This window comes from Carcharodon carcharias, chromosome 9 (genome assembly GCF_017639515.1).
Source record: "Carcharodon carcharias isolate sCarCar2 chromosome 9, sCarCar2.pri, whole genome shotgun sequence".
NCBI lineage: Eukaryota > Metazoa > Chordata > Chondrichthyes > Lamniformes > Lamnidae > Carcharodon > Carcharodon carcharias.
Genome location: NC_054475.1, coordinates 154,847,640 through 154,862,087, shown reverse-complemented (window position 1 = coordinate 154,862,087; position 14,448 = coordinate 154,847,640). Strand labels below are relative to the sequence as shown.

Below are 14,448 nucleotides of genomic sequence, written 5' to 3'. Positions count from 1 at the left end.
ATGGGAGGTGTCAGGGTTGGGGGGGTGGGGGTGGAGGCGGTGTTACACATTTGGTCTTTGAGTATTTATGGCTATTTCATAACATGGCCTCTGCTGGAAGTGTGCACGTACACAAATGTTGAGTGGGGCAACAATTTGGTTCAACTACAGCGCCTTCCATGACCACTTTGATCACATTTTGGTTTAATGTTTGTAAGTTTCCTTTAAATTTTGCCTTTTGTTTTTTGCAGTTTCCCTTTAAGGGACTGCCTTTTAATTTGTCCCTGATTTGTTAATTTGGTTTGACTCGAAAGAGTTAAGAGTGCCTTCCATGGCCAAATACCCCGGTGACAACCAGCGCCGGCAACTGTAGCACAGTTGAGGAATGCGAGGAGAAAGCTAGCAGGGAAAATGTTCGTTTCAAAGGCTTTCAATTGAGGCATTGATTTCAGTTACAATGCCAAAGACACTACAGGAATTGTTTCCAGCACTCTAATCGTATTTTTCTTTTTAATTCTCCTTCTTATTCTTTGCAATCCTTTCTCTATCCTGTGAACTTTGAGGATCTGCTTATGATAAATAACAGCAAGTGCTGCACATGATTGTAGGATGAAATGCTGGACGTGTGCATCATAAGACTCCAGAGACAGAGTCAACTCTTTTCTTCTCCGCCGATGCTGCCAGACCTGCTGAGTTTTTCCAGATAATTCTGTTTTTGTTTTGAAATTGTCCAGTTACTTTATTTCAAATCAATGGATCCTTTCGGCTCAATTCATAGATGTTGCAATCAGAGCTACATGTGTACCAAGTCTTCGCTATAGTCTTCTGAGCTTTCGATTTGATGTTATTTAAAATAGAGGAGAGTGCCTGATCGTTCTTCTATGATCTGTTGGTGGTGCAGTGGAGATGTATTTTAAAGTTACTTCCTAATTCGAACACTGCACGTGTGGGTTTTTTTTTATATTTACGAAATTTCTATTCTCCTTTTGCAACGACTGACAGAAACGAAAACTCGTGACTGAGTTCCACTTTAAGAGTCGACGCAGCAGATTATTTTAAACCTATTTATCAGCACCGGGTAAACTCCGAAGCCAAGTCTGTAGCAAAATAGGTTGGGGCCAGATCAGGAGCAGTGAAACACTCCCCAGGTTGAGAGACAGAAGTCGGTCCAAATGCTGCCTGTCTAATTCAGAGACGTAAAGGAGAACACAGGGACAATCCAAATGTCAGACTAGAATTCCGTTGCTGCCACACTGGGTGTATACATTTTATATATATATATATATATATATATATACACACCATGGAAAGTCCACGGGGGCGTGACACGTAAAGGCACAAGTTAGGGCAGTAGCAGCAGCATTGCTGGTTTGTGTATCAGTTCATCTCCAAGCGTGGACTTTGCTACCAGGAAGAGAGAACAGGGGGAAGGAGCTGGACATGTTTGAGAAGCTCGGGGAGATGAGCCACAGCCGGTTGCTGGCGGCGACCAGTCCGGGTGCCTCTTACCACCCGGCGGGAGATACGCCGACCGTCCCGGATTGCGCCGGGAGCCTCTGTCCGCCTAAGGACTGCAACTTGCTGACCTACGGCTCGGTCCTGGAGAACGTGAACCGCTTGTCCCACCTCTTGGGCCGCTTCTTGGAGACGGCGGAAAATTCCGAGAGACGCAACGGCTTCAAGGGCGCCAGCTCGGCGGCCGACCGTCCGCCGGCGGGGGCCGGGACCCCGGGAGGGACATTCCCGAGCAGGAGCAGAGAGGCTGAGGTTCACTTGGCGCCCAGCCGATCGTTGAGGAAGCGGGAGGGCTTCAGGCGCGACAGCGGCGTAAGTGCGGCGGAACCGGCGCAGGGGGCTTCGCCCGGCGCAAGGAAGAGATGCCTGAAGGAGCTGATGCGCCGCAATGGCTGGGACGGCTTCAGCGGCATGTGGAGTGCGGGTAGCAGCAGGAAAAGCGGAGAGAGGGAGCAGGAGGTCGGCGACAGGGGCTCCCTGTCCTCCTCGGACACCGACCAGTCGGCCGGCTCCCCGGGACTGGCCCTGGAGCCCCGGGAACACGAGTGGATGCTGGCGGTGGCGGCCGGGGACTGGGAGACGATGGAGGCGCTGCTGCTCCAGGAGCCCAGCCTGCTCAACAAGAAGGACTTTGTGAGCGGCCTCACCGCCACTCACTGGCTGGCCAAGCAGGGCAAGGACGAGGCGCTCATGAAGCTGGTGCGCCTGGCGGAAAGTCGGCGCTGGCCGCTCGACCTGAACGCCAAGGCGGGCGGCGGGGGTTACACCGCCCTGCACCTGGCGGCCATGCAAGGCCACCTGATGGTCATCAAGCTGCTGGTGGGCGCCTACAGCGCCGACGTGGACATCCGCGACTACCGCGGCCGGAAAGCCTGGCAGTACCTGGGCAGCCAAGCACCCAGCCAACTCCGGCAGCTGGCCGGGGCTCAGGAGGATTCAGAGCCGCAGCCCCCCAAACAAGCTCCCCTCCCAGCAGCGGAGGATGAAGTGGACAGCCCGGACAAAAAACTCGACTTCTCCATAATAGCCTCAATACACAGATTCTTTAAACCGACCGCCTGGCTGCGGACAAAAAGAGAAGCTGACAATAGATAAAAACCTGCAGGCAATAATAGACTGAACCCCTGGGGTGGGGGGGCGGGGGTGTGTGTGTGTGTGATCAACCGGAATTGCTCACGTTTTTACCATTTTTAAGTTCATTAAGAGTCTTGCCCAAGATTATTTCAACTTTTGTGCTCTAGTTTTTGGAACGTTTGCATTTCATTTTAGATAAAAACAAAAAAAAAAACTGCGGATGCTGGAAATCCAAAACAAAAACAAGAGACACTTTTTTTTTGTTTTGCTTTTCATTTTAGTCGTTTCCCTTAAAGGAAATTTCCCCCCTTTTCAAACGGCGAATGTATTCAGGAAAGCCCCCATGTGTGTTCTAACCTATGCGGGGGAAATCATTGCAAAATGTACATTACAATCTCTCAAACACCATACCGTGTAGGTGTCACTGGAGTTTAGGAGTAACGCCCGCATTAGAAATACCGTTGCGCTGCTTTTTGATTTTTAAAGGTAGTCAGTCACCAGAAATGGCTCGGTTTGATAATATGTTTATATGTGTGTGTAATATATTTATGTGCATAATATGCATACGTCGGTACGTAATGCCATCAGAAACAAGTGATGGAACAGGTCACAAAGATGGAAGATTATTTTTTGTCTTTGACCAATATGTCCTAAACTTGCATTTCAGTATCATTTTCAAAATATGGTTCGGTTAAAGTTCGGGTGATAAGAACATCTTTGTGTAAGGCATGTGTGGATTTAGACATTCTGCCTCCATTGAGACTGGTTATTTCTGTGGAAATACTGTCTGTGCCAAATGTGTTGTTTCTGTAATTTGTATAAAGATCAATCAATAAAAATAACCAGGTACGGAGATCAAAAATACCAGACATTATGAGAAGTGCTTTTTTCCTTTGTGAGTTGTAAACTTGAATTTTTCTTCATGGTAACGCTTAAAAATAACTTTAAACTGGTGCAGATTGTTACTGATTTTCAACGTGTTGTGAAAAATTAGTGTATTCATGCAAATCAGCTAATGAACTATATTTAAATGTGTTCAACATGAGTATGTACTCCTCTTCTGCCTATCCCACAGCTTTTTGCTCTGAATTTTGTCTTCAGGCATTTCAGACCATAAACATAGCCTCCAGTTACCTTACAACAGTAGTTGAGTATTCCAGTGTCTGAGGGGTTGGGGGAATGGCTTGACCTGTTGGATGTTGAACCTTCATTAGAACAGAGTTCTGATAAGGGAGTTTGCACCTGAATGTTGACCTTTTTCTGGGACTGATGCACTTAGTACGTTTCCAAAATCTTCTATTTTTAATTTGGACCTCCCTGCATTTTCAATTTCCACCAGTATTCTCCCTCTCTTGCTTTTCTCCTTGTGTGCGTCTTTCCCATGTCCTTTCACCATCTTGGCTAGTTTCATGCTGTTTTGTTCCTTTTATTGCCTTTTTATAGCCTCCCGACAATAATTTTTTATATCTTTTAATCATTTCCTGCTTTTCTATTAAACAATTTACATGTTATTCAACCCATTGACTACCTCCCTAGTCTGTTTGTCCTTTTACAACCCTACTAAGTGGCTTGCAAGAATGTATTTACATTGCAGCTACTGATCTGAACTAGTAGTTATAATTCAGGTAATTACGTAGTTTTATATAGCTTAACTGCTCTCTGACTGGATTTGACCCATCCTCCTTAGGTGTATTTAGGCAAGTACACAGCTTTCTCCTATGTATGTAGAAGCCTCTTCCAACAGTTTAAACATTACATGAAGGAGAATCCATGCTCTCAAAAGACTTAAGCTTGAGGTCAAGCAATTATAAAAGCTGCTCAGGAATTGCAATGGACTATCAGAGAATTTTGTAAACCAGGTTGGGCAATAAACTAGTTTTTTGCTCTGCGTGGTGTCAAACCAAATGAGTATGAAAAAATGCAATGCCATTTCACTTCACAATTACACCCTGACTCTGGGCTTATACTGTAAATTTTGGTGTCAGTGCAAAGTGGAAATCATTAATGTCAAACTTGCAATGTTAATGCACTCTAGGGGGGGTCACTGCTCTACATTTAAGGTTTGAGATTTGTACTTAAAAGTTTTGCACCCAAGTTATATAACATTTACAGTATAAATCCAGAGTCAGGGTGTGATTGTGAAATGAAATGGCATTGTGTAGTCTTATTCCAGTCTGGTTTCACACCACATAGAGTGTGAATCTAATTTAATGCCCAGCTGGTTTACACAATTCTTTGGATGGTCTATTGAAATTCCTGAGCATCTTTTATAATCGCTTGACCTCAGATTAAGTCTTCAGAGAGCACAGCTTTGAATTACTCTAGCCATGGCAATCAGGTTTCAGCATTTGTGCTCATAAATGCAAGTCTTATTCTTTCTTCTAATATAAATACAAGTTAGATATATAGGTTGGAGCTAATGAGACTGTTCATTCTCTGCTAACATTTAGGACGTTTTGACTTGCTTTGGGCAAATTTCAATTTGGGCAAACTAACTTCCTCATTAATTACATAATAGTTTGCAAGAATGTGGAGTAGTTTCAACTTCGCATTGAAACAAACTGTTGTTTAATTGATCTGAATGAACTCAGTTGCCAATGTAACTAAAATACAATAATTAAATGCATTGTCCAGGTGAAGCAACCTCAGATTCCATTTTTAAAATTCTTTCACAAGAAGGTGGTGGTGAGCTGCCTTCTTCATCTGCTGCAGTTCATGTGGTATAGGTACTCCCACGTTGCTGTTAGGGAATGTGGCTTGTTACTAGATGGAATAGACACAGTTCATATTATCATTCTTGGTATAATTGAGGTACAATCTCCCATTAAATTGTTTCTTCGATCATCTAACTGGACACCAGAACAACAACAATAACTTGTATTTATATAGTGCCTTTAATGGAATAAAACATCCCAGGGTGCTTCACTTGTGTATTACAAGATATGACACTGAGCCACAAAAGGAGAGATTAGGGCAGATGACCAAAAGATTGGTCAAAGGTTTTAAGGATAATTTAAAAGAGGGGAGGGATGGCGTAGTAAAGAGGCAGAGGGGTTTAGGGAAGAAATATTAGGGCTAGGACCAGCTAAAGACACAGTTACCAATGGCGGAGTGATTGAAATTGAGCATACCCAAGAGGCCCGAATTGGAGGAGTATAAATATATGAGGGTTGTGGGGCAGGAGAAGATTACAGAGTTAGGAATGGGTGAGGCCATGGAGAGATTTGTAACCAAGAGTGAGAATGTTAATATGAGGCATTGCTTTAAAAAGGGTCAATGCAGGCCAGCAAGCACAAGGGTGATACTTAGGTGGCAATTGGTGCCAGGCTTCTGATATTACATAAGATAGTATCGACAGCATAAAAACATGGCATAAATTTGTTGCCAGGACAAGCATAGCATTGACCAGTCTCCCCTTTGGCTCTCCAAAGCAAATTGTACGATATAAGGTGTAACCAAGTGGTTAGGTAACTATGGTCACACACCAAATGTCCATTGATCCTTCATCCAGTGTAAACTGTGAGAAGTGGTGTAGCAACAATTTTCAAAGTGGGTACACTGTACAATGTGCATGATATTTATTTTCTAATGTTCTGAGAGCATGCGCCACCTCCCCTCCCAAAGAATATTAATTTTTAATACATTATTTGGTTGGTTTTCCATCAGTTGGGTAGACTTTTATGTTCTGCCACATACAGGATTGGACACGCGAAAACCTACCCTTATTAAGGCAAACAAAAACAATTGGAATTGTGAACAATGTGCATTGTGATAACCTATTACTGGTAAAACTGACTCTTATTTCAAATTGTTCCTTACTACCACTAGAATTCAGAAATTACAGTTCATGATATTAGCAGACAGATGCGTAATAAATCTGTACAATATTCTTCTGACTGCTATTGCAAAACAGATGTTTTCTCAGTAATAGCACCTATATTTTCATTCTAAAATGTATTGATGATGATATGGCAGTAGAGACTAAAAAATTACAGAATTGGCATGCAGCCTTGTCAATGCACAATTAACCCTGTCGGCTCCACAAACCTCTGTTCCCCAATTCCCGAGGCATATCTGTAGTTTAGAAAGCTTCACACTCGCAATGCAAAGCTCTGCGCTGGGAAGGTGTGTTTGTAGGGTGCTCTCTAGTGAATAAATCTGTGGAAGAAATATTCATGAGAACTAACTGTAAAGCGCTAAATTTAATTTTTCATACTTAAGACTACGTCAGCTTGATATACTGTGGTATGCCTAGCATACCATCTAGAAAGAACTTGCATTGATATAGCGCCTTTTATGACCTCAGAACTCCCCAAAGCACTTTACAGCCAATTAAGTATTTTTGTATACTATTATTAATAAAGGAACAACAGCCCCACAGTGAGCCAGCCTTAATATGAATCAAAACAAAAACAAAAATACCTGGAAAAACTCAACAGGTCTGGCAGCATCTGCGGAGAGGAGCACAGTTAACGTTTCGAGACTCTTCAACAGAACTAAGGAAAAATAGAAAAGAGGTGAAATATAAGCTGGTTTAAGGGGGGGACGGGACAAGAAGATAGAGGGCCAGTGATAGGTGGAGATAACCAAAAGATGTCACAGACAAAAGGACAAAGAGGTGATATTATCTAAAGGAATGTGCTAATTAAGGGTAGAAAGCAGGACGAGATAGCCCTAGTGGAGATGGGGTGGGGTGGAGGAATCGAAAAAGACTAAAAGGTAGAGATAAAACAATGGATGGAAATACATTTAAAAATAATGGAAATAGGTGGGAAAAGAAAAATCTATATAAATTATTGGAACTAACAAAAAGGGGGGAAAATCGGAAAGGGGGTGGGGATGGAAGAGAGAGTTCATGATCTAAAATTGTTGAACTCACTATTCAGTCCGGCAGGCTGTAAAGTGCCTATTCGGAAGATGAGGTGCTGTTCCTCCAGTTTGTGTTGAGCTTCACCATCTCTCCTCCATCCCCAACCCCTTTCCGATTCCCCCCGCCTTTTTTGTTTGTTCCAATAATTTATATAGATTTTTCTTTTCCCACCTATTTCCATTATTTTTAAATGTTTTCCATTGTTTTATCTCTATTGTTATTATCCATTGTTTTATCTCTACCTTTTAGCCTTTTTCGATTCCTTCACCCCACCCCACCCCCACTAGGGCTATCTGTACCTTGCTCGTCCTGCTTTCTACCCTTAATTAGCACATTCCTTTAGATAATATCACCACCTTCAATACCTCTTTGTCCTTTTGTCTGTGACATCTTTTGGTTATCTCCACCTATCACTGGCCCTCTATCCAGCTTTTCTTGTGACTCCTCCTCTCCCCTTAAACCAGCTTATATTTCACCTCTTTTCTATTTTTCCTTAGTTCTGTTGAAGAGTCATATGGACTCGAAACGTTAACTGTGTTCCTCTCTGCAGATGCTGCCAGACCTGCTGAGTTTTTCCAGGTATTTTTGTTTTTGTTTTGGATTTCCAGCATTCAAGGTTTTTTGCTTTTATCTTAATACGAACCAAACCAGCTCGGAGGTGAATATATCCCAACTCCTCTATGTCAGCAAAGCGGAACTATAGATCAAATTCCTATTACTGAGAAAACATCTAGATTGCTAAAACCACCTGAATTCAAACCATAGTTTGAAAACCACCTGAATTAGTTTGAATCATTGAAACAAAAACAGGAAAATGTCGGGAAAAACTCAACAGGTCTGTCAGCATCTGTGGAAGGAGAAACAAAGTTAACGTTTCGAGTCCGTATGAATTTTTTTCTAGAGCTCTAAAGAGTCATACAGACTCGAAACATTAACTCTGTTTCCCCCTCCACAGATGCTCAGACCTGCTGACTTTTCCCAGCAGTGTTCTGGTTTTGTTTGATTTCCAGTACTCGCAGGATTTTGCTTTTATCTCAGTTTGAATCATAGATCATACTTCCATACTGGCCATGGGCTGAGAATTCTGGAGGCGGCGCGCAGCCAAGGGAGCTGAGATTTGTGCTTGCGTGCATTGAGAGCTGACCTCACCAGAAATCCTGAGGTCCAGCTCATCTGAGTAGAATTAACACGAGCCTTTTTCACATTGGGCGAGGCGCGGCGAAAAGGGCCACAGACCGACCGGGAAAAGCAGCAAAGGGGCAAGCGTGAAAAGGCAGAGCCTGATCGAGGGGCTTTCCTGTTCAGTGAAGTTACAATGAACTGATGGCACCGTGGGACCTGTTCGGTGTTCTGTATGTTTTAGTCTAATCACTGAAGGAAGCCGCTTACATTTACAGACCAACCCAAAGGATAACCCACCCAGTGAGAACTCAAATTCCGCCTTCAGAGTGATTGAAGGAGTACTCATGCCTGAGGCATGGAGTTCCGGTCCAGATCACGAGGCAGTCTTATTGCGACACAGACTCGGGGCGGTGGGAGTCAAATTTCATCCAAAAACGGAAACCAAACTGATGAAGAGTCCGATGAATATCACATCACTGAAGGGACCAGTAGCAAATCGGTGTGGAAACAAAATTAACGATGTGAAACGGGCAGTACAACCACTTATTAACAGTAAATCACTTATTGTAAAGTCCATTATTACCTTCATTTTGAACAATCAATAAATTTCTACGCGATCAGCAGCCAATAAGCTTTGTGCAGACACCGTTAGATGTTAAATAATTAATTGGTACTGGTCGTTATTTTCATTTTTGTAACTACTTTCTCCCCTGTTATATCCTGTAGGCATTGAAACCTTGCTGGTTCCAACCTCCGCTACATTTCCCAACTTGGCTACTTTTCATGTACAGTAATGTGTGGGCATTGACAGCATTGATAGAGTTAACAGGGTGTTCCTCCCTCGGGTGCTTCGCAAGGAAATCAAAACCGCCCTCATCTAAAGTGCACACAGATGCTTTGATTCCTCCCCCCACCCCCCTAGCGCTCTTCACACGGGGTGGGGGGGAGGTTTGGAGCACCTAACCTTCCGTTTTGATGAGGAATAAAGTCAGTTGGACGTTAAATGCCTAATAGCACTGTTTAAAGTAGAACTAGGATTGTCAACCAATTTGTCTGGAGTCTCCAGAAATTGAAGATCAATCTCCAGGACACAGCAACCCTGGAGAAAAATCATCGGGATATTAAAATTTTCCCCCCACCATTCTCTTTGAGCATTTTTCCTCGCCAGATATAAACATATTGAAAAGGATGGGGGAGGTGGTGGGGCAGGCTGTTTGGCTGACTGTCAAGCATCATCCAATTGGCTAAGGAGTCTTTTTTTTTTGCTTTCCTATTGGTGTATGAAGGCAGTAGGTCACAATGATGGATGTAATGGCCAATGAATGGCTGGAGCGTGGGAGTAAGTCATGTGGTGAAACACCCAGTAATATATTTAGTCACAGTTGGCAACCTGTAACCCTGATTTGGACTTTGGACTAAATGGGGAGGGATAGTCAATACTGAGGAGCACAACAAATTACAGGAGGGTATTAATAAACTTGTAGAATGGGAAAATAATTGCAGATAAAGTTCAGCACAGATGAATGAGAGGAAATTTTGGTAGGAAGAATAGGGAGGTTACTTATTTCTTGGAAAGTGCAAGCTTAGACGAGGGTAAAGGAACAACAAGAATGTGGTGTACAAATACTCTACACCACTCACTGAAATTTGCATGACAGGTTAGCAAGGCCATTAAAAAAAGCAAACTAGCCTTTAAAATTGATAAGTGGGGGAAGTTATGCTAAACCTATATCAAACCTTGGTCAGATCACATTTAGAATACCACAGAGAGAAGAACAGGAAATGCTGGAAAGGTTCAGCATATCTGGTAGCATCTGTGGAGAAAGAAGCAGAGCTTATGTTTTGAGTCCAATGTGGCTCTTCTTTGGAACACATGCACTGCCTTCAGGTTGCCTTAATATAAAATGGATATAGAGGTGCTGAAGAGGGGGTAAAGAAGACTTACAAGGATGATACCAGAAATGCCTGGGCATACATACCAGGAGGGAATGAATAGTTTAGGACCCCCACCATAGTACATTGAGGGGCTGTAGCCCATGTAAAACCCCTCAGGATATATGCAACAGAGAATGTTTGACATTAAATGTAATTGTGCCTCGTAAATTTAACCTTTAAAGGCAAGTGTAGTGAGGAACCTCACCTACCGTATTGAAAGAAACTGATCTGTATTGCGCTTCACGTAATGTCAAATTTGAACCTTTAGTTAATGTACCTTTACAAATGTTATGAATAAGCATATTTTTGGAAAAAAAATGAACAGGCTAGTTGGTCTCCTTTCTTGAGAAAAATGGCTGAGGGGTGACCTAATGGAGGTCTGTAAAATGATGAAAGGTTTTGATACAGTGGATACAGAAAGAATGTTTCCACTTGTGAGGAAGAGCATAACCAGAGGCCTATATATATATTTTATATATAGATACATTTAAGTCAAAGCTAGATAGGCATATTAAAGGTTACAATGATGGATTTAGTTTATTTTTGTTGATCCTTTCATGTGGGCTTGCTGGCAAGGCCAGCATTTGTTGCCCATCCCCAATTGCCCTTGAACTGAGTGACTTGCAAGGCATTTCAGAGAGCAGTTAAAAGTCAACCACATTCCCCTGGGTCTGGAGTCACATGTAGGCCAGGCCAGGTAAGGACTGCAGATTTCCTTTCCTAAAGAACGAGTGAACCAAATGGGTTTTTACAACGATCATAGTTGTTATTGTCACCATTATGAGACTAGCTTTTATGTTCCAGATTTATTAATTGCCACGTTTGGATCTTAATCCATGCCCCCAGGGCATTAGCTTGGGCCTCTAGATAACTAGTCCAGTGATATAACCATAATGGCAACACCCCCCCCAATTTAGGTTTAGGTCTAGAGAGGAAAGATGGGAGGAGACTCAAATGGAGCATAAATGGGTTGGACTGAATGGTCTGTTTCTGTGCCTATATAATCCTACATACACTTCAAAAGTAATTAATTAACTGCAAAACACTTTGGTCTCTTTCATGTCCTCCGGGTGTCCCAGTCAATGCAGGTTCTTTTACTGGCTTGGAACTTATGATGAGAACGACGGTGCGGCTATCAGTGCTCAATCTTATAATGAAGAAATCTGACAGCAACATCTGAATTATAGAACTGTCTGGTTAAATGAGGAAATCTAGAAGTTGCTGTCAGAGGTAACTTACTACTCCACAGAACATGGTGTTGTAGTCCTGGCCTTGGGCACCGAAATGAATGCAATGGTGTGGACTTGGCTGTACTCACAGTAAAAACTGCAGAACAGCCCTCGCTGGTCCTCCCTCCTGAAAAATGTGGAGTTTTACTTCTGTAGAGGAAAATTGCTTTGAAGGTTTAAAGTTGCTTTACTTCTTATGCGTCTTTTATTTCTCTCTCTTGATCCCATCTTTATTTTCCAATTTTATTTTGTTTTCTGTACACCATTTAAATCTAATTTAAATTTCCTGCTTTATACCTCCTGTTTCAGTGAGGACACTTCAATCTGATTGATTGCTTGCCCTGTTCACAGCTGCCACAAATCCCCTATTGAAAGCACCCGAATGAGAGGAAATCTCCACTGACAATATAGCAAAACATTTGTGGGCAGCAGTCAGTAAGTGAACAGTGAGCAGCATTTCTTTGCCACATAGAGCATAATCCAAGCCATTCTCTCTTATAGTTTCAAACAAATAAAATCTTTGTTCTTGTGGGTTTGAGGCCACAGAATGAGAACAACAGTAAAATGGTACTTAAATTAAAATAAAATATTTCTGGTAGCACCAGCATCGAATAGGCAATTCAGGAGAAATTTCTTTACGTAGCAAGTAATTAGAATGTGGAATATGCTACCACAAGGAGTAGTTGAGCAGATGCATTTAAGGGGAAGTTAGATAAACACATAAGAAAGATACTAGATGAGGACACCTGGTAAGAGACTCGTGGAGCATAAATATTGGGATAGACAGTTGGGCTGGATGTCCTCTTTCGGTGCTACACTTTCTATGTGATTCTATGTAATTTAATGCTGTATAAGAACAAAATATGTCATAAACAGATTGGTATATTGTTTACTTGAGATTTTTGCTGGCACACTTGGGGGAACTGGTAAATTTTTAATAAGAATAAACGAGACTTTGAGGCTGCTTTGTGATGTAATTCAAGACACAGCAATTGTTATTTCTTCTGATCAATTTATTCTGAACCAATCACAGTGCTCAAAGAAAATAGCCATTATTCAGAGTGAACATGGGTATTTCTAGTTGTCCATTGCAAGTAAAGAGGGCACTTAGTAGAGCCTCTGCCATCCTGTGTTAACTCAATGTTGTGACAATTTTGCAGTTCTTCCTTTTCCCTCCATGTTTGATGCTCTAACTACAAAGCTGAAAAGATAAATTCAGGACTCCACATCCAACAACCTGCTCTGAAAACTCTGCTCACATTTTGACAGCTGTGACAAATTCCACCACTGCAGCCAAGACAACCCACAATATGCTAAAAAATCAACAACATTCTAAATCAAATCACTCATAACATTCTAAAAAAGGCCAATTCACTGTCTTCCAATGTTAACAGATCTTGCAAAAAAAATTCCAGGATCCAGATCCTCTCCTTCACCAAAAACAAATTAGTTTTTTTCTTGAGCCATACCCTATCTGTGTACAAGTTTAATTGAAATCCTTCCATTAGTTTGAGATATATTGTTTACAAACAAATCAACAGAGTGAAAACATTACCTCCACCCATGTTCAGTGCTGCAGGTAATTATATCTATGAGTGGATCTCCTGTGGCATTGCTTGCCAATAGTGCAGGATGAGGAGTACAGCTTTTGACCATTTACTATTGTCCTGATGCAGCCTAAATACAGTAAGGGTTTGCCCATTGAATACAACAAATTTATTGAAGAAGTTTTTGACATAAAATTCTCCAGATAAAATATCACCTACATAAAAGATGCTGAAACATAGAGGCTTCATTGGAATATTTATGATTTCCTAGCACTTCATACATTTAAGATGCAACCAAATTTATTGTTCCCTCTTGAAAACTTACTCATTTTATTTACATGGCATTTTTTAAACTACTCCTCTCATGGTTTGGCAATAATTGCTAAAGACACATTTTATCATACTTTCCTCCTTCCTGAAAACCTTTCCTTTTCTCATTGTTTTAATGACTTAATATAATAAATAATATATTCTCCCTTACTTTCCATGGTGTGTAGACACTTTCTGCTGAAATCGATGATTGCAAGGGGCTCAGTACAGGATAGGTTATGGTTCAACAGAGCTTTGGATGAGTTGAAGTTTACAGAGGGTGAAGGATGGAAAGCCAGCCAGGAGAGTATTGGAATAGTTGAGTCTGGAGGTGGCAAAGGCATGAATGAGGATTTCAATGACAGATGGACTGAGGCAGAGATGGACAACTTTACTGTTGTGGAAGCCAATGATCTTCGTGATTAAGGATATAGGGTCAGATGATTAAACCAGAGACGTCAGTAAACAAAGTGGAGCTGGGTGGGGGGTATGAAATCAATGTTGAGAGCACAGGGTTTGTGGGAGGGACCAAAAGATGAAGGATTTGATCTTCCCAGAGTTTAGCTTGAGCTTACCTTAACTCATCCAAGGCTGAATGGTCCAACAAAACCTCAATTATAAAATTCTCAACTTTGTTTTCAAATTCCTCTGACATCAGTCCTCTTCATCTCTGCAACTCCTCAATCCCAACAACCCTCAGAGATATTTGTGTTCTTTCAGTTTGGGCCTCTTGCACATCGCCAATTTTGACAACTCCACCGTTTGCAGCTGAAGGGATGGCCCCTAAGTGTTAAGGGTTTGAAATAAATGCAATTTTGTTGTTTGCAAATGGTCTCTTCACAATGTGCTTCTCTACTGTTGACAAATA

At 41.9% G+C, this 14,448-nt stretch overlaps 1 protein-coding gene and 1 long non-coding RNA gene across 2 annotated transcripts; one reads left to right on the top strand and one right to left on the bottom strand.

The window, feature by feature from the left end:
* Nucleotides 1-1,274: 1,274 nt before the first annotated feature.
* Nucleotides 1,275-3,432, top strand: sowahd (sosondowah ankyrin repeat domain family d). Its single transcript, XM_041195808.1, has one exon. The coding sequence runs from the start codon at nucleotides 1,420-1,422 to the stop codon at nucleotides 2,587-2,589; it is 1,170 nt and encodes a 389-aa protein (XP_041051742.1). The 5' UTR covers nucleotides 1,275-1,419; the 3' UTR covers nucleotides 2,590-3,432.
* A 1,666-nt stretch (nucleotides 3,433-5,098) lies between these two features.
* On the bottom strand, nucleotides 5,099-9,315 carry LOC121282630. The gene is made up of 2 exons (XR_005944084.1): nucleotides 9,144-9,315; nucleotides 5,099-5,331 (listed from the first exon to the last, which is right to left on the bottom strand). It is a non-coding gene; the product is annotated as an uncharacterized LOC121282630 (long non-coding RNA).
* Between the last annotated feature and the right edge of the window lie 5,133 nt (nucleotides 9,316-14,448).

Coding starts and splice junctions, on each gene's coding strand:
- sowahd (XM_041195808.1), top strand. CDS start 1,420: ATGTTTGAGAAGCTCGGGGAGATGAGCCACAGCCGGTTGCTGGCGGCG.